This window comes from Lemur catta, chromosome 3 (assembly GCF_020740605.2).
Source record: "Lemur catta isolate mLemCat1 chromosome 3, mLemCat1.pri, whole genome shotgun sequence".
Taxonomy (NCBI): Eukaryota; Metazoa; Chordata; class Mammalia; order Primates; family Lemuridae; genus Lemur; species Lemur catta.
Window position 1 is genome coordinate 30,258,381 of NC_059130.1, and position 23,529 is coordinate 30,281,909.

The 23,529-nt window shown below is 54.9% G+C and overlaps 1 protein-coding gene across 1 annotated transcript; it reads right to left on the bottom strand.

Annotated features, from left to right (window-relative positions):
• Window positions 1-2,143: 2,143 nt before the first annotated feature.
• Window positions 2,144-7,232, bottom strand: ETV3L (ETS variant transcription factor 3 like). Its single transcript, XM_045545452.1, has 5 exons — window positions 7,172-7,232; window positions 6,833-7,070; window positions 6,392-6,581; window positions 5,835-5,955; window positions 2,144-2,765 (listed from the first exon to the last, which is right to left on the bottom strand). Exons 1-5 carry the CDS (start codon window positions 7,230-7,232, stop codon window positions 2,293-2,295), a joined length of 1,083 nt encoding a protein of 360 aa, XP_045401408.1. The 3' UTR covers window positions 2,144-2,292.
• Between the last annotated feature and the right edge of the window lie 16,297 nt (window positions 7,233-23,529).

Below are 23,529 nucleotides of genomic sequence, written 5' to 3' on the forward strand. Positions count from 1 at the left end.
AGCCCCAAATGTCAATAGTGCCAAGGTGGAGAAAGTCAGCTCTACTCGAATCTACTGCCTGCAATGCAGAACATACCACCTGGAAGTTTAAGTCCTCTGGGGCTGAGCTTTTAGTCAGGGTTCACCTACCCCCAAGAAAAATTTTAGAATAATTTTCCATTGCCTGAAATGTGGGGTCAAAGCCACCACAAACCACTGAAGAGGAGGTGGGGTCAGGCAGAGGGCATATGAGGGTCCCCATTATGGAGAAGAACCCTGTCCCTGGGGCTGGTCTCTCTGAATGGGGCCCAAGCCCCATGACAATACCGTCTAGTTCCTTATGCTGGAGCAGAAGACACTAGCTCTTTGTCTCTGAAAGCTGGGCAGGGTGATGGGAAAGCCCCTGGGGGTTCATCCTTGCTGCGGGGCTGGGGATGGGCCTGTTGCTTTGGGGACAAGGGAGAAGCAGTTTTCATTGTAGCCCTGGGAACTCCTGGGAGAGAGGCTCTGTGGTCCCTTTTTTTGGCACCTGTGTTGAGGGAGGCAGACTAAGGTGAAGAACTCCCACAGATCCTTTCTCCTGGCCGAGATCCCGCTGGGATTCCCAGGGCCCAATTCTTTGCTCATCTCACCCTTTCTGTGGGATGAGGGCCCCCTCCTGCCCACCTGGTCTCTCCTTTCCCATTGCCATGGTGGCATTGCATCTGCTGCGGGCAAGGACCGAGAGGCTGCAGAAAGCAAAAGCCCAGGGAGCTACCGGGAGGGGAACGCACACCTGCTCCTCAGACTGAGGGACAGGGACAAACAATGGGCAAAAGGAACCCTCTGTGCCTCCTTAGTTCATACTCCATGTCACAGAAAGGAAGAGGAGACACATTCTGAGTGTGGAATTGGTGGCCTAGAGATAGGGGAGGAATGTGGATCGATTGCCTTGGCTCCTGGAGTGTCCCTCTCTGTTGGCCTGTCCTGGTTGAGCAAAGACCCTCTCTCTTCCATGGCCCCAACTCCCCAGCCACCTGCTGCCTCAAGTCTGCTCTGTGTGGCATTTGTACAGCTTGGGGAGCAGAGGAAGAAGGACCCCTGCCAACGCCCTCTGTCTTCCCTTCTGCTCCGAGATCCTCCATAGGGATCTGAGAGTCATTCTGTAAAGACCCTGCTCTGTTCTGAAGATTCTGCCTCGAGGCTGGTTTCCCATGTCGTCCAGGGAGCCCCTCATGTCCCTGATTCCTTCGGCTTCTTTCTCTGGAGAAGAGATGGTGGTGGGAGGGAGGAGACTGGGGGGTCGGATGTCCAGCTCCACTCCAGACCTTAGGCCCTCCCCTAGGTCCCCCCACCCCTGCCCCCTTCCTGTCACACCAGCCAGAACACAGGGGGAGCCGGGAGGGGACTGGGGCCCAGAAGCAATTTGCCAGGGCATTTTATTCATGGTCGCAGTGGAGTATTACAGAGCTGGGGAGGCCAGGCTCTCCCTACCCCACCTGCCTGGGTCTTGGGGAAATGGAGATAGAAGGAAGTGCCTGCAGGGGACAGGAGTTTCCAGGGCCTTAGAAATCAAAGGGATGGGAGGGCCATGCATAGAGCTGTGGGAAGGGGACTGGAGACCTCAGCCTGGGTTAGGGAGATGCACTCCAGAGAAGGAGTTGCCAGAGGCGGGGTCCACAACTTTTTGGCACCAGGGACTGGTTTCATGGAAGACAAGTTTTCCACAGCAGGGCGGTGGGGGCGGGGGTGGGAAGGTGAGGCGGTGAAGATGGGGAGCTGCTATAAATACAGACGAAGATGAAGCTTGAAGCTTTGCTTGCTCGCCTGCTGCTCACCTCCTGCTGTGCAGCCACCCCACTTCCTAAATTTCGTAGAAGACAAATTTTCCATGGATGCTGGGGAGGGAGGTGGTGGGGGCAGAGCTCTGCAGACCAGTTCCTAACAGGCCGTGGACTCGTACCGGGGTTGGTACCGCAGCCTAGGGACAAAACAACCCCAGCCCCTCCCCAGCCTACACCCTTAATCTCCCCGCTCATGTGGGCAGGTATGGGGCTTCAGATGATGGAAACCTTGTTCTCATCACCCTCAGGAAAAGTTGAGATTAAGACTGTCTCCTTAGACTGATTAGCAATTTGGTGGGAGAGCAGGGGCACCCCGCCTCAGTGTTCCTCCTCCCCATGTTTGTGCCTTCCCTGCAAGGCCCCCCCTGAGGTCCCACTCCACCCCTTCAAATCCTCTGCAGTTTCAGCCTGTGTCCAGCCAGGGAAAGTGGGCAAGAGGAGGGATGAGTTTGGAGGACCCACCCCTGCCACCTCACGTCTTCCACTCCAATTAAGGAGGATCCAAGGGCCACACTGCTTTGAGGTTCTCCAGATCGGGGGACGCAGGGCTCTGCTCCCCAGCTCTGAAGCCGTGGTTCTGTGAGGAGAAGCCCTTCCTGGGCTCCTCGTGAGCCCCCATCATGGGATCAGGCTTTCCCTCCAGCTCCTCAGGCCTGAGGGACAAGCACCGAAGTCTCCCACCTGCACCCTGGCCCAGCCCGGCCAGCAGGGGAAGCCCTGGAGAATGTCGGGCCCTGGGGGGACACCCGGGTCCTGGGAGCAAAGTGTCTGATTTGGAGGACCCTGGGAGCTGCTGCTCTGAGGCCAGAGGAGGCAAGAAGGGCCCTGAAAGGCGGGTCCAGTCGGAGGGGATAGGGGGCGGGAGGGGAGGGGCAAAGGAGGTGAAACCTGGCAGGTCGCCTTGGACGCTCCCCAAATGGCAGCAAGGGCCCAGCCGGCAGGGACCTGGGGCAGAGCCAAGTCCTAGAGAAGGAGAAAGAGAGGAAGGGTCACAAGCGCATCCCCAGTGCTCTGGGATGCCCCGTGCTGCCCCGATCCCTGGTTCCCTGTTCCTTTTCACCTCTGGAATGAAAGTCTCTCTCCCTCTCCCTGCTCCCTGCCCATCCTTTTGTGCTTTTCTTCAGGCCTCATCATAAACGTCATTTCTTTGGGGAAGCCTCCCAGGACTCCCAGGCCAGGAGACAGCTGCTCTCCCGACTCCCTGAACCTGTCCTCCAGGGCACGCAGCTCAGGTAGGTGGCATCATGTAGTCATTTGTGTGCTTATTTATTTAATGTCTGTGTCCCAAACTCTGTGGGGGCAGAAACTGCTTCTGTTTTATTCTTCCCTGAATCCAGCCCAGCCTGGCACATAGTAAGTGCTCAATAAAAACATGGTGAATGAATGAAAGGATATTCTTTGCCATAACTCAATGAATCCATTCTTCACTCTTGGCCCCTGCAGCAAAGGCCTCTGTTCTAGCTGGGCAAGGAACTGGTTGTGTGGCTTTGGGCTTGTCATGTAAACTTGCAGGCCTCTGTTTCTTCATGCATAAAATCCCCTGTCCTAGCTCAGATCAGTGGCATGATGGATAAGAAGGGGCCTGCAGAGCTCATGACTGAGCCCCTGCCTGCTCCTTCTCTGTCCGACTCTGCCCATCCATAACTCTCCTCCTCCAGGAAGGTGTCCCTGCTCCCATGCCTTCTGGACTCCAGGCTCGGGGGGTAGAGAGTGAGGGGCGGGGAGGGCGAGTCTGGAGGGACCCCCAGACCCTACAGTAGGGCCTCCCAGCCTGAGGTCCTTGGAGATGATTATATAAAACTTCACACCACTTTCTATAGTTCCAAAAGCCTTACTGCAATTGCACGTTTTTCTTAGCAAGTTCACATCATTTAACTAAAAGAGCAAGTATCAATCCAATGTGGTCACATTAGTGGGGCTACAGTGAATACAAACTGGAAAAACAAAGTAGTTGTTACTTAATACACCCAGTGTGTGTGACAGGAACAACATTCCTGCAGTCAGATGGATGAAGAGAGAACAGTAACAATGATCCTCCAGGAGGAGAAGTGTGGGGACCCCTGCCAGAGTGTCCTTTCTCTCTGGGCCACTGTCCTTTTCTTCCGGTCCTTAGATGACATGGAGACTGCTGTTTCACAGGACGCTTGTGTCCATGGCGCCCGAGGTCAAGGCTGTCTCCCCTCACGGCCCAGTAGGCATGTGCAGAAGATATTTCTACGAGTCCTCCCCTCTCTCTCCCACCCCTTCCCAACGACACTGGCCCTGCAGCTCCCTGGCTCCGGCTCTCTGTCTCCTGGGAGCAGCTTCCTTTCTTGGCACCAAATGCTCCGAGTGATGGTGGAGGTGGGGGGCTGGCACAGTCCTCTGGAGTCCCAATCCAGAAGTGGGACATGTGGCTGCTAGTAACCTTCTGGTGACCTAAACCTGCTAGGCATCCCTCAGGGCCCAATCACAGGCAGGCATGCGTGTGTGCCCGTGCAGGGCAGGGAGTTGCAAAGTCGCCACTCCACGCTGAGGCTTGGGAGGAACACTTTTCCCCCCCTCATAGTTTCCCAAAGAGAGAGGCTAGGTGCCCAAGGCATTCCCAGGGCTGGGAGGGGGTGGCTGGGGGCAGAGGAACAGGGACCGCTGTTCAGGTACTCTCTAGCTCCAGGCAGTGGCCCAGCGAGTCCCAGCAGGCCTGGGCTGCCCCACACCCACGGCCTAAGCCGCACTCGCTGGGGTGCAGAGTCTGGGCCCCCAGCTGCTGTGAGTCTTTATTCCATGAGATCGCCTACAGTGGAGGGTGGTTCTTGGGTCTCTGTGATCTTCACAGAAAATCTAATGTTGCCTCCCAGCTTTCAGCCACCATGAGGGCTGACATCTGCTTACACTTCCACCCTCTCCTCCACTCGCTTGCCATGTGCCACGACACTGGCCTCCTCCCAGTCCCTCTTTCCCGCCCCAGGGCCTTTGCACACGCTGTTCCGTCTGCTTGCCATGCTCTCCCCACTCCCTCTGAGCTACGCTGACAGCTTGTACGCTCTGGGTCTCAGCTTGAATGTTATTTTGTCAAGAAAGTCTTCCCTGAGGGCCTGGGCACCCTGAAATCTCTCAGCAGTCAGCACAGCCATGGTCACTCATCTGTCGCTAACTGAATGCCTGCACCCCTCTGGCCTCCAAGCCCTGTAAAGGAGGTCTTGCTCACATCGGCACCTTCTGCCCCTAGGACAGGGCCTGGCACATTAAAGAGGAGGTCATTAAACATCTGATGAAGGAAGAAATGAATCAGGGAACTTTATCTTCCTAGTCTCTCTCCAGTTGAGCCTCCTCCTTCACCCCACCGGCTTGTCTTGGTGCTGGCCCCATCATCTTCTACCTAGATCATCTTCAAAGCCTCCCAACCCGGGTCTTATGCCTTGTCCAACCCAGACTCTACACACAACCTGGGTAATCTTTATAAAGTGAAAATCTGAACAGGTCTCTCCCTCCTGGTCCCCCCATCCATGGGATAACATCCAACCCCCTTAAGATGGCCTGCGAGGCCTTCTGTGCCCAGACACCTGTGTGTCTTGCCAACCCCATTTCTCACCCTTCCTGCTTGTTCCCAGGCCCATCACGTAAGTTACTCTCTGACCTTAGCAAGCTACTAGCATGTCTGCAGATTTCCTACGCTTGCTCGTGGCGTTTTGCTTTATAAATGCTATTGCCTTCGCTTGGGCATCTTTTCTCTACCTCCTTCACCTGCTCAGGGGTCGCATCCTCTGGGAAGCCCCAGTTCCCTCTCTGAGCCCCATAGCATCTTGTGTTCTCCTGAATCTCAGCACGGTCCCTGGCAGTAATACCATCTCTGCTCCCCACCAGGCTCTGCGCATCCTGAAGGGACATCCTCCATCTCTGTACCCTCACACCTGGTAAACAGCTGGTGCTCAGTGAGTGTTGGTTGAATGAATGAATGAATGAATGAATGACTTATATGATCTCCCTTGTCTCATGCCCCCTCAGCCACGTAAGGCAGGGATCCCTGGGCCCTCCCCAGTCCTGCACACTCACGGTGGATGCTGCTGGTGCTCCCCTTCTTGTCCCCAGGTGCCTCTGGTGGTCCTCGGGTGGTCCACTGTCCAGCCAGCTGCTCCACCGTGGCCCAGCGGGCGAACAGCATGCTGTGCAGGGTCTGAGGAGTCAGGAGGATGAGTGGGAGTGGGACGGGCTCTCCCTGGCATATATTCCTCCAGTGCACACTGGTTCTGTCTCCCAGTGGCTAAAACAATGACATACTCTCATACTGATTGTTGAATAAGCACTTCCATGTGCTGCCTACAGTCTCAGATGCCCTGGATCCTCCCCTGAGACCCCTACCCCCTTCCCTCTGACCCACCATCAACAGAGTGATGCCAGCAGAGGAGTCACCCTGTCTCATATGTGGCTGCTGTTCCATGCAGATAGTTAAATACTCCTGCGCCTGGGCACTCCGGGACTAGGATGCAGAGGGAGAAGGAAATTGCAGGCTGATGGGCCCCTGAGGTAGACAAGAGGATGAGGCGCAGCCTCCTGGGCAGAGCGGCAGGGCCTGGTGGAGCCTTGGGGACAGGGGCCACTTTCATGCCTACCTCACTCTGCATACCCATGGGCACCAGGGCTGGCCGACACAGGGCAGGGGCCCCCAGCAGCAGATGGGGGGACGGCGGCACCCGCACTTCCCATAGAGGATAGTTGACTACGATGAGCTTGCTGAAGTTGAACTTGTAAGTGAACCTTTTGCCTTTGGTCTTGTGCAGGATCCTTTTGTTGTAGTAATATCTGGAGAATCCGAGGTTGAGAACAGAGTGTTGGCCCAGTGAGCAGGGAATGGATTCAGAGACCCAGTCACATCCTTCCCCACCCCGTCCCCCCTCCAGCAAGGCTAACTCTGAGCACTTCCTGGAGAACCACTGGGCATCTTACTACATGTGAGGACATTTCCCAAGCTTTGGTGGAACAGGGGTGCCAGAAACCACAGCCTTCTTCTTTGAACTCTGCTGTCTCTGGTCATGTTGGCCACCTCCTCTCACCTGAGGGCCCGGCTCAGCTTGTCATAATTCATCTGTGGTTTGCATTTCCTGCGGCCCCAGAGGCGGGCCACCTCATCTGGATCCTTGATGACAAACTCCCCGTACTCTCCCTGCTGCCAGGCGATGACATGGCGGAACTCTTCCTTCTGCAGCAGCTCCAGGATGAAGTGCCACAGCTGGATCTGCCGGGAGCCCGGGGACGACTCTGCCTTGTAGGCCCAGTCAGGGAAGGCCAAGCCTAGGGTGGAGACAGCCGTGTGAAGGCCACCTCGCTGCTCTGGAGGCCCTGCCAAGGCCACCGCACAGGAGCATTGGGGGAGACCTGGCCAAGAGGCTCACCTGAGATCCAGTAGTTGCCGGGGGTGGCCGGGACGCCCTCGGCCAGGCAGCTGCAGTGCATGGTCCACTCCAGGTGAGAGAGGGATGTGTCAGGGCCTTGGGGGAAATGGTCACCATTTAAGAGGAAGGGAAAGGAGGAGGCAGCGATAAGGCAATGAAAGAGGAAGGAAGAAGGAAGGAATGGAGACAGGAAGGAAAGAGAGAGGAGGGAAGGGACAAGTGATTGCCAGGCAAGTAGAGGAAGAGGAGTCTGAGGCAGGAAGCTCCCCCATACCCAAGGCAGGGCCCAGCCTCCTCTGGGGACCTCGTTACTGCCCAGGCTGACTCGGACTCAGGGCTTGGGACTGAGCCACTTATATAGAGGGAGAGAAGTGCACTGGTCCTATATCCTGCCCCTGCTGAGGGATTTAGACAGAGAATGGAATCTCTTCTTAGGGCTTAACAGGATTGGAGTTTTTCCCTACATAAGACAAAAGAAAATGTAATTAATCATTGGTTCTTTCTATTTTTTTTCCCTGTGGGCTCTTTCTAAACCTTGAGTGGGAAGGAGGTGGCATATACACACACCCATATCTTTATAGTACTCTGAACAGTTTTACATTTGAAAGGAGCAGGGATATTTATGTGCGTTTTTTTCACCAATGAGGCCCAAGTGTCTGGCACATAGTAGGTGTTTAATGAATGATAGCCGATAGAATAAATGAATGGTAATGGACTTATCAATGGTGTCACTCTTTGTTTAACATCTGTCCTCCCCCTCAGAGTGTCAGCTCTGAGGTCAGGACCCTGGCTGTCTTGCTCCCTGCTGGCTTCCTGGATCCCATCCTAGCACAGGGCTCTGTACTCGCAGGTGCTCTGTAAATATTTGTTGAATTAATGAACCAGGGGCAAAAAAGAGGGAATCTTGCCAGTTCTCCACTGGGGAGGACTGGGGAATTATGGAATGAGCCTTAATGAGATAGATTTGTCTGGTTCAGGAAAAAGAAGGGGAGGGCCATGAACGGTGGCTCACGCCTGTAATCCTAGCACTCTGGGAAGCTGAGGAGGGTGGATCGTTTGAGCTCAGGAGTTTGAGACCAGTCTGAGCGAGACCCCGTCTCTACTAAAAATAGAAAGAAATTATATGGACAACTAAAAATATATATAAAAAAAATTAGCCAGGCATAGTGGTGCATGCCTGTAGTCCTAGCTACTTGGGAGGCTGAGGCAGGAGGATCGCTTGAGTCCAGGAGTCTGAGGTTGCTGTGAGCTAGGCTGGCACCACGGCACTCTAGCCTGGGCAACATAGCGAGACTCTGTCTCAAAAAAAAAAAAAAAAAAAAAAGAAAAGAAAAGAATATGAAGGGGAGAAAATTTCTAATCCCCAAAGACTTCAGAAGGAACAGAGGAGGGAGCAAAAGGTTGGCTTCCACTGTCACTGATGGAAGATGAAACAATATGTGAGAGGATTGAGGACGGACGGGAGAGCCTGCCATGGGCCTGCCCCTGGGGTGGGCCAGGACACAAGGGAGAGCCCTTGGTGCTTAGGACTGCACGAAAATAGGCCTGAACTTGGGTTTCGTCTCCGATGAAGTAGGTATGGGGGGCATTACTCTCAACTAGAACTCATCAGGTCTGGAGGGCATGTGAGGGTTTGTCTGGAGTAGCTGCCTCACTTTCCAGAGGAGGCTCAGAGAGGGAAAGTGACTTGACGAAAGACACATGGTGAATTAGCCACCAGACCCCCGACTCATAATCCATAGCAGTTTTTCATATACTGAGTTGCCAGTAAGACTTGAAAATATCACCTATGGCAGTGCTTCCCAAACTCTAATCATCTGAAGGTCTCTTTAAAACTCAGATTCTTATTCAATAGGATTTGGAGGAGCTGAGGTTCTGCCTTCCTAACAAGCCCCTGGGTGATGCTGATGCTGCAGGTCTGTGGACCATACTTTGAGCAGCAAGAACCCATGGGATACAGCAAAAAGAGGCTGTGGGTGTTAGAAAGTCAAAGAATTCTAGACACCTCAGGTTGTAAGACCCTCTGGCTCCCCACTCCAGTACCAAGAGGTCATCTTGTCTCTTGTCCCTTTTCCAGGGAATGCTCAGTGCCAGGGAGCTCAACTGACAAACTGACAGGCAGTTGGGGCAGGACCTGCTGGAGGTCCGGCCTGAGCTGACAGTGTCTCTGGAAATTAAGGTAAACTGGGCAGCGAGCAGATCCGCACTCGGAGTCTGCATGAACAGGTTATCCCACTCATCCCTCTGTCTCTAAACTGGCAGCTGGCATTCTGGAACCCTCTTCTCTCCTTTCCTCCCCTAAAGCAGGTACCCCCATTGGGAAGTATCTCCTTGGTCTAACCGTAATCCAATCAGGATCTCTCCAGCCTCACTTTAGGAAAATGGGCTGGAAAATGGAAGCCTGTCCCCTGGAGGCAGCTGAGAGGATTCCTATGGTTTGCCCTTCGCCTGCTGGATCTGATGGTGTTTCCTGGTCTGGAGGATCTGAGGCCTCAGGGTACATTTAGGATCTGGCAAAAAGAGAATGATAAAACGTACCACTGACCAGACACTCAGCGTGCCCCACACTGCGCTAAGGGATTGAAATTGACAGGTGCTGAAACCTCACACAGCAGCAGGAGTGTTGCCTGACTTCCCTAAGGTCGTAGGGCTCTCAAGGGAAGGAGTGGAAGGCAACATCTTGAGTCAAAATTGCTAATATTCAGCCACCTAGGCAGGCTCCCAACACCCTTTCTCCTACCCGCCAAAAGAAAAAACTCCAAATACAAAACCAAAATGACATCATGGGTGAGCCCAAGTCTCCTAGTTTCCTGAATGCCAGGAGCCTCCTCCCAGCCTCTCCCACGTCTGTGCGAGTCTCTCATGGATCCTCAAGGCTCCGAGAGCTTGCCAGCTCTGGGCGTGGAAATCCTCGCTGCTGACAAGTCCTTCCTGTTCTGTTTGAGCCCCTGAGCTGACTGTGGGGAAACCTAGAGAGGAGCAGATGTCAGTTCTACCTTCACGTCCAGGAACCGTCCTTGGCGTTCAACCTTAACTCCTTGTGCTTCCCTTTAATCCACACTCTGGTGGTGATGCTCCCAAGTCTGGGGGAGGTGGTCCCACTGTGTCCCCCCATCCACCCCCGTTCCCGTCCTCCAGGCCCCTGGCTCCTTCCCTCTTGTGCCATGGGCCAGACACACAAAGCTTGGGAAGCGCTGACACTGGCTCCGCACAACCTCTGGAGCCCCCACAGCGGGATCAGTACATGAGCCTTAGAGGAAGACAAGTACTAAGAACCATAAATCAAAAAGGATCATTACCCAATCCCAAACGATCAGAGTGGCTTCTCTTAAGCGCTTTGTGTTTCTCGAAGGGTCATAGCAGCAAGCAATTATTATTGTCATCACTGCGATCATTCTGATTACTAATAATATGATTAATCCCCTTGGCCAATATAAGTGTTCATTACAACACATGTAGGTTTTAGGTCATTATTTAATGCAAGCAATATAGATAAGGATGATAGCAATGGACAGTAAGCCTTAAGCTAGGGCTTGGAGCCAGGAAATGTCCAAAGCACATTTCACCTTTCGAAGATTTCAGTTAATATGAATTGGGCCCCTATCATGCACCCAGTATTGGGCTTGACTCTTTTTTTTTTTGATATGTTGCTTCATTGACTCTTCACAATAACCCTTCAAGGTGGGTATTATCTGTTTTGTAAGCTGAGGAAATTGAGGCTCATAAAGATTAAGAGACTTGCATAAGGTCCTGGCCGAGTGGTAGAGCCGGATGGAAACAGGTCTGTCTGACTCCAGGCTCTGAGCTGTAATCAGTCAATCAGGGCAGAAAAGTTGAGGATGAAACTTGGGAGCAGAGAGGTGAGGCTGGCGGGAGGCCCTGGGCCCCAAAGGAGTTACTCCAATCTAAACCCACAATGTGGGCCCTTTGCCAGAAAAATTATCAGCAGTGTCCCCAGGAAGCCAAAGGACAGCCATCCAAATGGGCAGAAAGTGTCCCCAGGAAGCCAGAGGACAGCCATCCAAATGGGCAGAAAGCAACACAAAAAGGATGAGGAAGACAGGAACATACACAATGTATAAAAAAAAAAAAAAAAAGGCGGAAAATCCAAGATCAATGTTGCATGTACGCAAACTAGAAACTTGCATCAAAAGTCACTTTGTTGTTGGGGCCTTTTAAGAGGCTGAAGTGGATTGACTGCATAATCTGATTGGACAAAACCAAGTCTTTTCAGTGACTGCTTGATTGATTCAGTGGGAAAATGGGACTGTTTATAAATACAAAGGCAGCAGAGAGAGACAGGCCATGGAGAGCCAGTGAGGAGGAGAGTGCATGACAGAGATTGGGACAGAGAGAGAAGCAGTGATGTAGAAATCAGGAGTCATGGACACAGGTGAGGTCCAGAATACGGCCCACAGGGTTGAACCATCAGAGCAGAGAACCAGCTGGGGGCGGGGGTGACAGCGGGGACAGAAGCCCCTCGAAGACATAGTGGTGGTGGTCTCCAGGGGGATATTTTATGCTTGTTAGCCTCGGACAAACTGTGCATACCCCGCCCTCAGCCAAATCCCCAATCTGATTAGAAGCCTCTGGTCTCTCTTGATCGCAGCCGTAGGTGGAGAGTGGTAAGTCCTGAGACCTCCCTCAATGCTATTAGTTAAAGCTGCTTAGGTGGGGCCGTAGGGGGGTGGGGCCTGAGAAAGGCAAAGCCACCTTTCCCTTGGGGAGAGTGGCGGCCGGCAGGGGTAGATGCCCTTCCTTGACCTCCCCTCCACTTCCCTTTCCTCCGCCCCTGACCGAGGGACAGCTGGCAGAGACCCCAAGGGCATCTTGCATCTCGCTGCCTTGGGCAGAGCGGACCCCTCTTGGTGCTGAGTGTTAGGAATTGGCTGGCTGAACCCACCTCCCTCCTTAGCCTCGGCTTTTCCTTCTGTGACACATCCCCCAGCAGGGTCGGCAGCAATCTTGCTTCTCCTTCTCCCTCCCCAGCCCTGAGGCTCCTCTCCAGCCTCCCTCTCTGCCCGCATTACTGGTCCCCTCACCCAGTCTCAGATCCCTGTCCCTTCCTCCTCCCAGCGCCCGCCCCTTTAGTCCCTGGGGGCCTTGGGAGTTAAAAGGTTTGAGTAACTCTGTGGAGCAGAAATCCAAACCCAGACACCCCCTCCACCCCAGACCTGGCAGCTGAAGGTCAGGGAAAGTCACATCCTCACACACCCTCAGGGACCCAGGGGCTAGGGGACTGGACGTGGGATGTTCAGAGACCTGCTTCAGCTCCGCACCCATCCCTGCATCTGTCAGGCCCCTGCAGGTCTCTGTTTCCCTCTGTTTGACCTTTTTATCTTTCTTCAGCTCATTTGCTCCCTCATTACTGTTCCCTCCTCTCCCCTCCCGCTCTAATTCTCCTTCCTTCCCCTTCCCTCCTCCCACCTGCTCGTGGTCTCACTTCCCGGCCCCCACTCATTCTGCCGCATGTTTTCCCACTCTTTCCTCTCCTCTCCTCTCCGGTGCCCTCTTTTCTTTCTGTCTGTTTCTCTCGGTCTCCATTTCAGGCTTCACTTCTTGTGTCTGCGGATGGTGTCACCGTCTCCACCTGTCCGGCGTCCCTGGGATGCCTGTTTGCCTCCTCTAGAGTGGGGTCTGCCTCACCACTTCTCTCCCAACCCAGTGCTCCATTTTGCTGTCTCTTGTTGTCACTTTCTGTTTTCTTGCATCTCTGTGTCTTTCCTCTCCTGTCCCTGTCCCTCACCGGGGCCTCAGAGCCGGAACCGAGCAGGGCCTCCCGGCTCCCAGGCTCTGGCGTCCCCACCGCCCACTTCCTCAGGAGATCCCCCGGTGGCAACCTCACTGTTGGTTCCTTTCATCTCATTCCCATCAGCTGTGACCGGGGAGAACCCTGCCTGGACACCCCCTGGTCCTTCCCTTTGTCCCCCACCCAGGGGCAAGAAATCCCCTCCAGCAGGCGCTGAGGTGGCCGAGGAGCCAGGCCAGAGGGAGAGGAAGTGAAAGCTCCTAGCAAACAGCTGATCTGGGTGAGTTGGCAGGGCCGGTTTGGGGCTGAGTAGCTGGGACCAGGGACGCGGCGGGCACAGCGTCAGCAGCAGGCATCTGAGGCACCTTCTGACTCAGTCCCAACCCTCAATCCCCAACCCTTCTGACCCAGTCCACGTCCAGCCTCAACCTCAACCCCAGTCTTAACAGGAACCCTTCAACTTCCACTAAGCCCCAAGCCCAGCTGACGCTCTCTCCATGTGCCCTGGTCCCTATGTCCCCTGTAGCATCTGGGCAGGGCCAGAAAGGGGCCTGGAGGTGGAGTGGTGGCAGCACCAGCCTCTTCCCAACCCTTCTCCTCTGATCTCCATTGGGAGGGGTGAGGGAGAAGAGCAGGACTTCTCTCTGCCACGGGAGTGTCATGTCTCTGTGCCTCGCCAGCCCGTACCTGCCCTCACCGTCACAGGGCTCTTGTGATAAGGGGGCACCCCAGCTCTCACCTTTCAGGCTTCTTGGTTCTAGTTCTTTGAGAAGGATCCCAGGAGTCTGAGGAAGGGAGGGAGGCAGGTGGACAGGACAGAAACCCCTCATCCCACCAGAGGTTTCAATTCAACTCACCCAGCGTGGCTTGGGTGGGAGCACTAACTCTCCCATCCCAGCAGCCCTCTGCCCACCCTGCTCCTTCCCATCCCTGTGCTGTGTGCCCACCCCTTCCCGCCTCCCTCTGCCCAGTGTAACCACTCGCTGACTGTCAGTCCTCACCACGCTCCTCAGCCTCAGCCATAGGGATGGCAGCGGTGCGCCCTGAGACGCAGAGCCCCTGCGTGTACAGACCCCAGGGCAGGGAGATGGCTGGGACCAGCAGCTTTCGTTCAGCCCCCAGAATCCAATTAATCCCAAGAGCCATATCTGCCCCAGAGAGCTGACATCTGACCCCAGCTGTGGCCTATGTGGGGAGAAAAGCCTACTGCCGTGCTGGCCCTGCTGTCTTTACAATGCCCTCCTGCAGGTGCCAAGGTTCTCTCTGGCCCGAGTGCCCAACACCTGGATGAAAGAGCCTTGCCATCTCTCAGGTGGCTTCAGTGTGGCCCTGTGCCTGGGTCTCCTTACTTCACCCCTTCCCAGTTGCCCTATGACTGGCTCCACGGTTGGGGTGGGGGTGGGGGCAGAGAGGGACCCGTCCCTCCCGGCCAGCCCCAGCTGCAGACCGGCCACTGGAGTCCCTTACCTCCGCGCAGCAGCCAGGTCCCCGCGGCTCCTCCGACTGTCTCCTCTGTAGCACTCCTCGCCCAGTGACGACCCCTTGCTCATCACACGCGTTAGGGTTACTTAAAATGAAAGCGGGATCTCCAAGCTCCCAGGGGAGCTGATGTGGTTTTCAGACAATAGCATTAACCCTTCGGGGGCCAGCGGCACCATGGGCCTGAGCCCCCTCCCGTGTGCCCCCATCCCTGTGGGGGGTGGGGTGGGAGGGAGTGTCCCTCACTGGGTCCTTTGCATCCAGAGCCTGCCTAGGGGCAGATGGCTCCTAAAACATCTGACCCAGAGGGAGACCACTGAGAGGGCTGCCCCTTCTTTACCTCCAGGAAAGGGGACACCCACCTATTGGGAGGTCCTTCCTGCTGTGTGCTCTTCCCTCCAAATCAGCCCTTCTCTCAGGGAGCTTTCTGTGGAGACAGAGTCCAGATCTGGAGAGGAATCCCCCTTCACAGCCTCTGACTCTTAATACCACCACGCTCCTTGGTGTTTCTCCTGAGCCCTATGACCTGCTCTCCTCACACAGGGGTGCTGAGTCTTTGCAATTTGTAACTTCCTAGTCTTAAGCAAAATAATACTAATAGTTTGCCTAATCTCCTTTCCTGTAAGAATTTTTAAGCCATTATTATGTCTATTTCCTCTTAGAGTTCTAGAAAGTGATTTTGCCTTTTCATTATTAATATGACTTGAAGTTAGACAGCAGGAAGAACTTCCAACTAAGGGCTAAGCTAGCCAGGAGACAGTGACTACAGGGGCATCAGATAGCCTGCTAAGGAAACAGTGGGAACAAGATAAGAAGTAAGATTCCAGGATGTCCTGGGGAGGGGACAGAGGACTTAGGTAACTGACCTCAGGAGAAGTTTTTCAGGAGACACTGGAGGAGCGTGGATGCCAAAGACCAGAGCCTCTGTCTTTACAGCCCTGGAGACCAAGTGACCCTGGAGCCTGTCGGGCCTGTGTCCAATCTCCCCGATCCCTAGCAGGGAGGAGAAGATTGATGGATGTCATTGGGGGAATCAATATGATTTTCTTTTTTTTTTACCCCTGACTCTGAGAGGCCAAGTTTCCCCCTACACCTGCCCCCCCACAATACACAGCCCCTCCCAACCCGAGCTGATCAAGATGGGAATGGAGGGCCATGGAATTAAATTCTGGGGGTTGTTTTCTGGTTAAATCAACCGAAGCTAACAGGATGGAAAGGTGAGAGAGAGGCTGATTGATGGAAGAGACAGGAGCTGGGGGCCAGGAAGAGAGGGTCCTGGTGGGGGGAGGCAGGGAGGACAGGGCTCTGGGCCCATGAGAGCAAGGAGGAAAGGGGCTGCAAAGGGAGGGACGGTATAGAACACTGCTCCAGGGAGTTGGATGCAGGGAGAGGGGGAGGAATGTCAGCAAGGACTAGGCAGATTTGATCTCCATAGAGGACAGAGATCTACAGCGAGGAGGACTGAGGTTACAGCCCAGACGTGGTATCCTGGGTGTTTCTCTGGGGTGTCATTGGTGTTCCTCCTCTAGAGAGCTGGTCCTGCCCCTTGCTTACCTTGCCCCATCCCATCTCCTTCACTGAGTTTCAGGATCGTTTGAGTTAGGAGCAGGAAGATGCCAAGGCCAAGGGGGACTCTGTCAGGAAGAACTGCTCTTCCCCTCCCCTTTAGGGAGACCCTGTTCGACAGGGGCCGGAGCAGAGCTGAAGCGTGAGAACAAGGACCCAGCTAGGCCCAGGCCCCGGATTCCCTGGGGTTATTCAGACCACCTCCTGCCTCTACCAGCTCTCCTGGGGGTAACGCCTGCAGAACCTCCAGACAGGGAAGCTCAAGGCTCTTATGCTGTCCCACGTCTTGCCACCGTCCCAGCTCCCAGCAAAGTCCCTCCTGTGGCTGACTTCAAGTCCTTGTGAGAAGCAGAGCAGCTGCTTCCCAGTGGGGTTTTCACCCCTTCTCTTCTGCTGCTCCAGACACTGCCCCCACCCGCTTCCTCTCCTCTTCCGGGAAACCTGATGAAAGCAGTTCTCCCCACCTGTCCCCCACTTTCTGTCCCATTCGCACTCCAGACCCTGGCCTCCCGTAGACCAGGCAGGGCGTGGAGGTTGGGCCCTTACTCAGACATTGGGTTCTAGGGTAGCAAGCTGAGCCTCCCCTGCTCCTTGCCCCAAATAATAATATAAGCAAATGGCCCAGCACCCTTTGGGTGGTGGGGGTGGAAGGTCTCCTGACCAAATCAAGACGCTTCTCGATTATGAGCCTCTCTGAGTGTATCCTAGTGCCTGGAACAGTGCCTGGAGGTGGGGGCTGCTCTACCGGTGATAAGTGCATAAATGAAAAGGCACCCCATGCCCCAACCAGCTCCCTGCACTCTAGCCAGCCCAACAGCCGAACTCACAACAGGCAGGCTCAACACACTTTCAGCTGCCTTCAAAATGCACAGCTTCATTTGCAGAGGTCCCAACTCCCCTGACACAGTGACCCAATCATGGGGTCTGGGCCAAGTGGGGTGGGGGTGGAGCCCTCTCTGTCTGAAGACAAGAGTGGGGCAGGAGGTGGGCCTTCCCACTTGGGGGCTTAGAGCTGGCTCTGGGTGTCTCCCAGCACCCACTGGGCCCAAGGAGGGTCAGGGAGGGACTGGGAACCACCCCCTCTCCTCAGCTCCCTGTCCAGCCCCCAGGGCTTGGTGGCACAGACTCAGGCAGGTGGGGTGTCTCTCACAGGAGTAAACCAAAGGATACACTATTTGAGCCTTAAGTAGAATTTTCCTGTTCTAGTTAGTGACTTTCTTCATACTTGAGTGAGCAGCACGAGACTAAATTCAGAGCCTGTTGACTCTGTATGAAGACCCTCCCAGCCTGAATGGGTTCTCTCCGGCCTCAGTGTGCCTTTGCAACTATCTGACATTAAAATGGACAGGACCAGAATACACGGGGGTGGGGCCAGACCTAGGGGAGGCCTTCTGCAGGGGCGGCACAGGGAGTGGGGGTTGCCAGGCGGGTGCAGTAGAGGAAGTGGTGCCCTCCCCTCCCTGAGGAAGAGGAAGAGCCAAGGAAACAAGGCCATGGCTTCTCCGCTGGCTCCTCGCCCTTCTGCCAAGAATCAGGCCCAGGGTGATGGTAGCCAGTGGAGAGAAGTTTGGGGGACCTGGCTGGTTCCAGGAGGGTCTGTCTGCCCAGTCCAGCTGTGACAGAAGAATACCCCTTAATAAGCACTCCTCGCCTGCAGGGATCATTCCTACCTGCTTGTTCCCTGGCAGCCCCCGCAGAGGGGCGGGGCTGGCTGAGATGGGGCCGGGGAGGGAAGGAAAAGGGGCGCTCCTGCATAGAGGGGTCCGATGCCTGGGAGCCAGAAGCGGGAACAGGAAAGGAGGTGCCAGGTAAATGGGGAGGAGGAAGAAATCGGACTCAAGGAGACAAAGAAGAGGAAGGAGAGGAAGAGGAGGCGTTGATGGGGTGAGGGAGGAGGAGAGGCGGAGAGGAGTGGGGCTGAGGCGCAATGCCGCATCCAGAGCGGGGCTGGGGGAGGGCAGGCAGGGAGGCCTGCGAGTGTGCGGCCTGTGGCTGTGGTGTCGGTGGAGACTCTTCATGTCCCATTAGCGGCAATGGAAGGTGACATGTGGGGATCGATACCAATCGAGGCAACAGACTCCCAGTAATAAACCCATTTCACTCACACTTCTCGGCCCCCGCCAGCCCGACCCCGCGAGAGGGAGTGAGGGCTTCCCACCCCTGACCCCCGCTCCAGAGAGGCTGCTCTTAGAACTGTCCCCAGTGCTGGCACCGAGCCCAGGCACCGGGCACGCACTCTGAAATCTTCAGCCTGGGCCGGCTTCTTTCTTCCTTCTGGGGGTGAAGAGGCGCAGGCCACCTCCCAAACCCGGGGGCATTTCCAAGGCAGAACAGGGAAAAGCTCTGGAATCTGTTGATGTGTTTACCCTGTGGGCGTGGGTGCAGGGGAAGGCGACTTTGTCCCCCTGGGTCTATAGGAAGACGTCTCTGTGTGGGTGTCTGAATGTGTCTCTCTGTTCCTGTTAGTAGACAGGTGTCTGTGTGCCGCTGAGGAATTGTGAAATGAGTGTGCCTTTCTCTGGGGATGTCTGTCTCTGCAACCATGTATTTTGTGCGTAGGCGTCTGTGTCAGTTTTTGTGTTTCCAGTGTGTGTTGTTGGTGTACTGTGTGTGCCCCATCTGTGTCCATGCACACCTAGCTCCGGGCGTGTGGGTGTGTGAGTCTGAGTGTGTGGGTCCATGTTTCTGTGGGTGTCTGTTCTGGCTGTGTGGGCTGTGCTTTGTTTTGGAGACTGTGTAATGCGTGTGGTTGTGCCTGTCTTTGTCTCCCTGTACACGTGGGAAAATGCTGCTGGCCTCTCAGTACTGGCACCAAAACCCTGCTCCTTGAGCTGGACCTCAGGCGGTATGTCCTAACTTCCAGGTAGGGTGCTCGACAGTGCTGCTTTGCCTGGAACCAAGAGGTTCCCCAGATGTAGGACTTTCAGGGCTAAAATTGGGACAGTCCCAGAAAAATGGGACAGTAGGTCAGTATACTTCCAGGCTTGAATTTGAGGAGGCCAAAGTGAACGGCAGTGCAGGTGTCAGGGAGGGAAGGATGGGAGAAAGGTGGGGTGGGAGAGTTGAAGGAGAAGATGGAAAGGTGGAGGCATTTGAATGGAGGAGGAACTAGAGGAAAAAGGCTGTGGGAGCAGTAGGAGGAATGCTAGTTAGACCAAAGGAGGAACTTCCCCAGGGCACAGAGGGGGACTCTGGAAACTAATTCAGGAGGGAAAAGGGGTAGGTTGTCCCTGGCTCTGGAAAACTACAGAGGAGAGTTGTGCTGGACTCTGAAGGGGACAGTGGCAGAGAGAGTGCTTGCCTACCATGGCTGCCCATGGCTCATGCTTGCCTGTTCATTGCCGGGGTGGGGAAGGGGGGTGGGGGATGTGCACTCAGACAGAGGACCCTGTGGGGGCTCCACCCTCCTGCACACCCCATGCTGCTCTCTCTGCCTCCTCACTGGATGAGGATGACAGCATGGCTCAGAGATGGGTCTCTGGCTGGGTGCGGTGGCTCATGCCTAATTCCAGCACTTTGGGAGGCTGAGGTGGGAGGATTGCTTGAGGCCAGGAGTTCGAGACTAGCTTGGGCAATGTAGCAAGATCTGTCTCCACAGAAAAATGAAAAAATTAGCCAGGTGTGGTGGTGAGCACTTGTAGTCCAAGCTACTTGGGAGCTGAGACAGGAGGATCGCTTAAGCCCAGGGGTTGGAGACTGCAAGCTATAATTGGGCCACTGTAATCTAGCCTGGGTGACAGAGCGAGAGCCTATCTCAAAAAAAATAAAATAAAATAAAAAAGGTGAGACTCCCTTAGAGTGTGAGGAGGATGCCTGGTGGCTTGAGTCCCCCCCAGCCCGCTACCTGGCGGGCTCCTTCCCTCAAAGGGGACAGAGCAGGCCTAGACGGGTGATGGGCATGGGTGGGGTGGAGCTCAGGAGGCTTTGGGGAGGGAGAGCTGGTTGACAATCTCCTGGAGTCTCTAAACTCCACCAGGAGGGTCTGAGCCTAATCCACTGTGTTCCCCACGGAATTCCCAAGCCCTGTCTCAGTGCCTGGCACGCAACGGTTGCTCAGGAAATGTTTTTGACTAAATTCGTAGCTTTGTCCCCCTGCCCCTGAGTCCTTTAGCTGTCCTCCTGAGAGATGGTTGGGAAAGGGTCTCTCTAGGTCTCCAGCTGTTCCTTCTCTCGGCCCCAGACTACTCCTGCCTGCTTCCATCTTCTCTGCAGTCTCCTGCACTGGGCCTCACAGGTGAGCACCGCCCACCTGGCAACTCCCATTCCTGCAGAAGTCTCTGGGAAGTCAGACACAACCTGGCTCCAGCTGAGGGGCCTCCAGCCTCTGCTGTCCCCTACTGTTTTGTCTCCATGCAGTGTTTTTCAAATTGCCCTGACATTGACCCTTTGGAGCCTTCCAGGATTTTGAGGGGTTGGCATAGCTGTGAAGATTTAAACTTTTTTTGGAGGTCACTCAAGGCTTTTCTCTGTTTTATAAACTGAGTTCTCAGAAGTTTTGAGAACAGAGTTCCAGTGCTGACAATCTTTGTACCTTGGCCCACTCCTGGTTTTTTCAGGTGCCTGTGCAGGAGTGCAAAGGGACAACTGCTCCCCACAGCCCTGGTCGGGAGGACGCCCCTGGGCCAGAGGCCTGTGCACTCCAGGATGTGGCTCTGTCATTTGGGCAGGGAATCCCAGGGTGCCAGGGACCCAGAGTGTGGGCTAGGAGGGACACGGCTCCAGCCGGGCACTTCCCCTGGTCCTGCAGACTCCACACCTGGGCCGGGCCCTGGCTGCTCTGGCGTGTGGCCTGAGCACTAGGGTGGAGCGTGGTTAAGCGGGGAGCGTGGGAGGAAGGTGGACAGGAAGGACCCAGGCACAGCCAGAGAAGCAGGGCCCAGCTGCACCGCACATAGTTTCAGAGCCCCCGAGAGAGAGCAGCAAGAGGGGTGGAGGCAGGGCTGTGAAGGCTTCCTGGAGAGATGTCCAAAAGCCTGGCCTAGAAGCTGGGGGAGCTGCATAGGGGCTGGCGAGAAGAAGCAGGTTGAGGCGGAGGCTCTAGGCCTCTGGGGTTTGGGGTCACCCCTGGATTCTATTTCCCCTGCTCTTTTCTGGGCCTCCAAGAACCTGGGCAGATATTTTCACTATCTGGAGCCAGGAGGGATTTCTTGGAAAAGGAGAACTCAGGGGCTCCCAGAGGAGGCTGGTCTCCCTTTCACTCCATCCCACCCCTTTCCCCTTCCCCAAACACCAATCCAGGGCAGGCTAACCAAACTATATATATATATTTTCTGTGTTAAGGAGCCCTGTGTTAGCTTGATAGGAAAAAACAAGACGGAGAGAGGTGGGGAAGCCAGGAGAATGCAGAGCTCAAATGAGAACCGAGATAAAGCAATTACCTGATCAATATGGGTGAAATTGAGTAATCTAGCAGATCAATACCACGGGCAGGAGGCGGGGGTGGGGGGTGGTGTTCTCCCTGCTCTCACCCACTCCCCTGCCCATCTGCCGCCGGCCCCTGCTCCTGCACTTGCTCCAGTCCTCCCCCCACCTCCTTGGGACTTCATCTCTAAATCTGCCTTCCATCTCAGCCTCTACACGCCGGCGGGGTGGCCGGAAGCATGCCACATGCCCCTACCCCTCCCAGCCCCCAACCTGTGCTCAGGCTGCCACCCCGCCCCCAGACTCCTGCTCCACCCTCTCTCCCCACTCACGCCCCTCTCCTTTTTCCCAGGCTGATCCCACTCTCTCAACAGCCCTTCTGGGTGGATGCCTCCTCTCCTTCTCCACGCCCTGCCGCATCCACACTCTGGGGGCCACAGCTCAAGCCAGCTAGGGGCAGGTGTGGGGAGGTGGTCTCACCCTAATGCCAGGACAAGAGCTGGGTTTGCAAGGACCAAGTCTTCCCCCACCAGCCAGACTTGACTGGAGAGGGAGCTGCACCTCTGTTACTGGTAATACAGCCCATGGATGAAGCACCCATGGCATGCTAGGCACTGGCTGAGCTGGACTCTCAGCAGGAGGCTGGGAGAAGGCCCTGGTTCCTGCTGACCCAAAGGTGACAGTGCTGACGGTGAAGAGCACTAGTCCATCTGAGGACTGTGTGTGTTTAGAAGGGGATCTTGGGGCTGTGGCTTTTTCAGAAGGGGGGTGGGGAAGAGTGAGGACTTCCCCTGTATTGTCGGAACACCTGAGTTCCTGCTGGCTCAAGTCAGTATTGAAAATTCTGTGGCGACCAGAAAAGTGACACGTTGCTAGGGGATGAAAAGCAAGGCTGTGGCATGTGGAAGGAGCTCAGGAGCAGGATCACAGCCTCCTGATTTACACGGTCTTCTGTCCCTGCTAGACTGGAAGCTCCTGGCTGGTCAGGAGTGTTGCTGATTTGACTTTGTAATCACAGGACAAGGCACTCGGGAAACGTTAGTTGACTAAATGACTGACTATTGTCACCTTGTCACAGTGTGCCTTGCATTGCAGTTCATTGTCTGCCCCACTAAGCTGTGAGCCCCCAGACAGCAGGGACCTCTTGTGTCTCCCAGCACACAGCCCCGGCACCCAGCAGACATTCAGCAAGTGTTTGTTCCATGAACGAATGACTGGCGGAATGTATGACTCTCCCTCTCTGGGCCTTGAGGTGGTTTCAAGGGAGCTCAAACAGTGATTCCACAAAGTTCCCTTAGAGAAATCAGTGGCCTCTTTAAAGCAACTCAATCCCCCAACACCTCCCCCAATGCTGTCTGCATCACAGCTGGGAGGCAGAAAGCTATTTGAAAGAAGACATGGACTTTGCAGTCAGAAGCCCTGGGTGAGTCCTGGCTGGTTACTTACTAGCTGTGTTGACCTCTGTTTTCTTGATCTGCAAAATGGGGATAATAATATTAATAGTACTTTCCAAAGAAGGTAATTTTGTGGATCAAGCAAGTTAATGCAAGTTAAGTGACAAGAACATTCAAATGTTCATTGTTATTTCCAACATGGGGGGTAGGAGAAGCTGGTCAGGAGGGGCAACATTTTAACATGTGTAGATAAAGATTTTTTCCAGCCAGGCCACAAGTGGGAGAATAAAACCAAACTTCCTATACCTGTTTTATTCTGAAGATAGGTTGATGCCTGTATGCCTCAGTTTCCCCTCCCCTTCCTTCCAGTTAGTTATTGAGGAGGCAAAAGTAACACAAACAGGACACTAAATCTCAGAACAGTCACCAGATGATGACTGCCCTCCCCCTCACCTCTTTATGCTACTCTTTGAGGAATCCTAGGGAAAACAGAAGGTGGTCTCAATGACACTCCACAGTCCCTCCCCTGCAGTGAGCATCTGGTGCTGACTTCTGCTACCTGGAGCAAGGGGTCCGTCTGACCTCCCTACCCTCCAGGTCTACCTCTACAGGTGAGGCCCTATGGAGCTTCAGGTGAGAGGACAGTGACTTCCTCCCTCGCTGGCCCTTAGCTCTCTGGGACCCAGATAGTGAGACGTGGAGTGTCTCCTAGGCCGGCCTTTCGGCTGAAGGTGGGGCAGAGGCAGTGACCCGGCAGGGCTGAGACAAGGGGGCCTACTGCTGCAGGGCCTGGGACCTGTGCTTCCCAC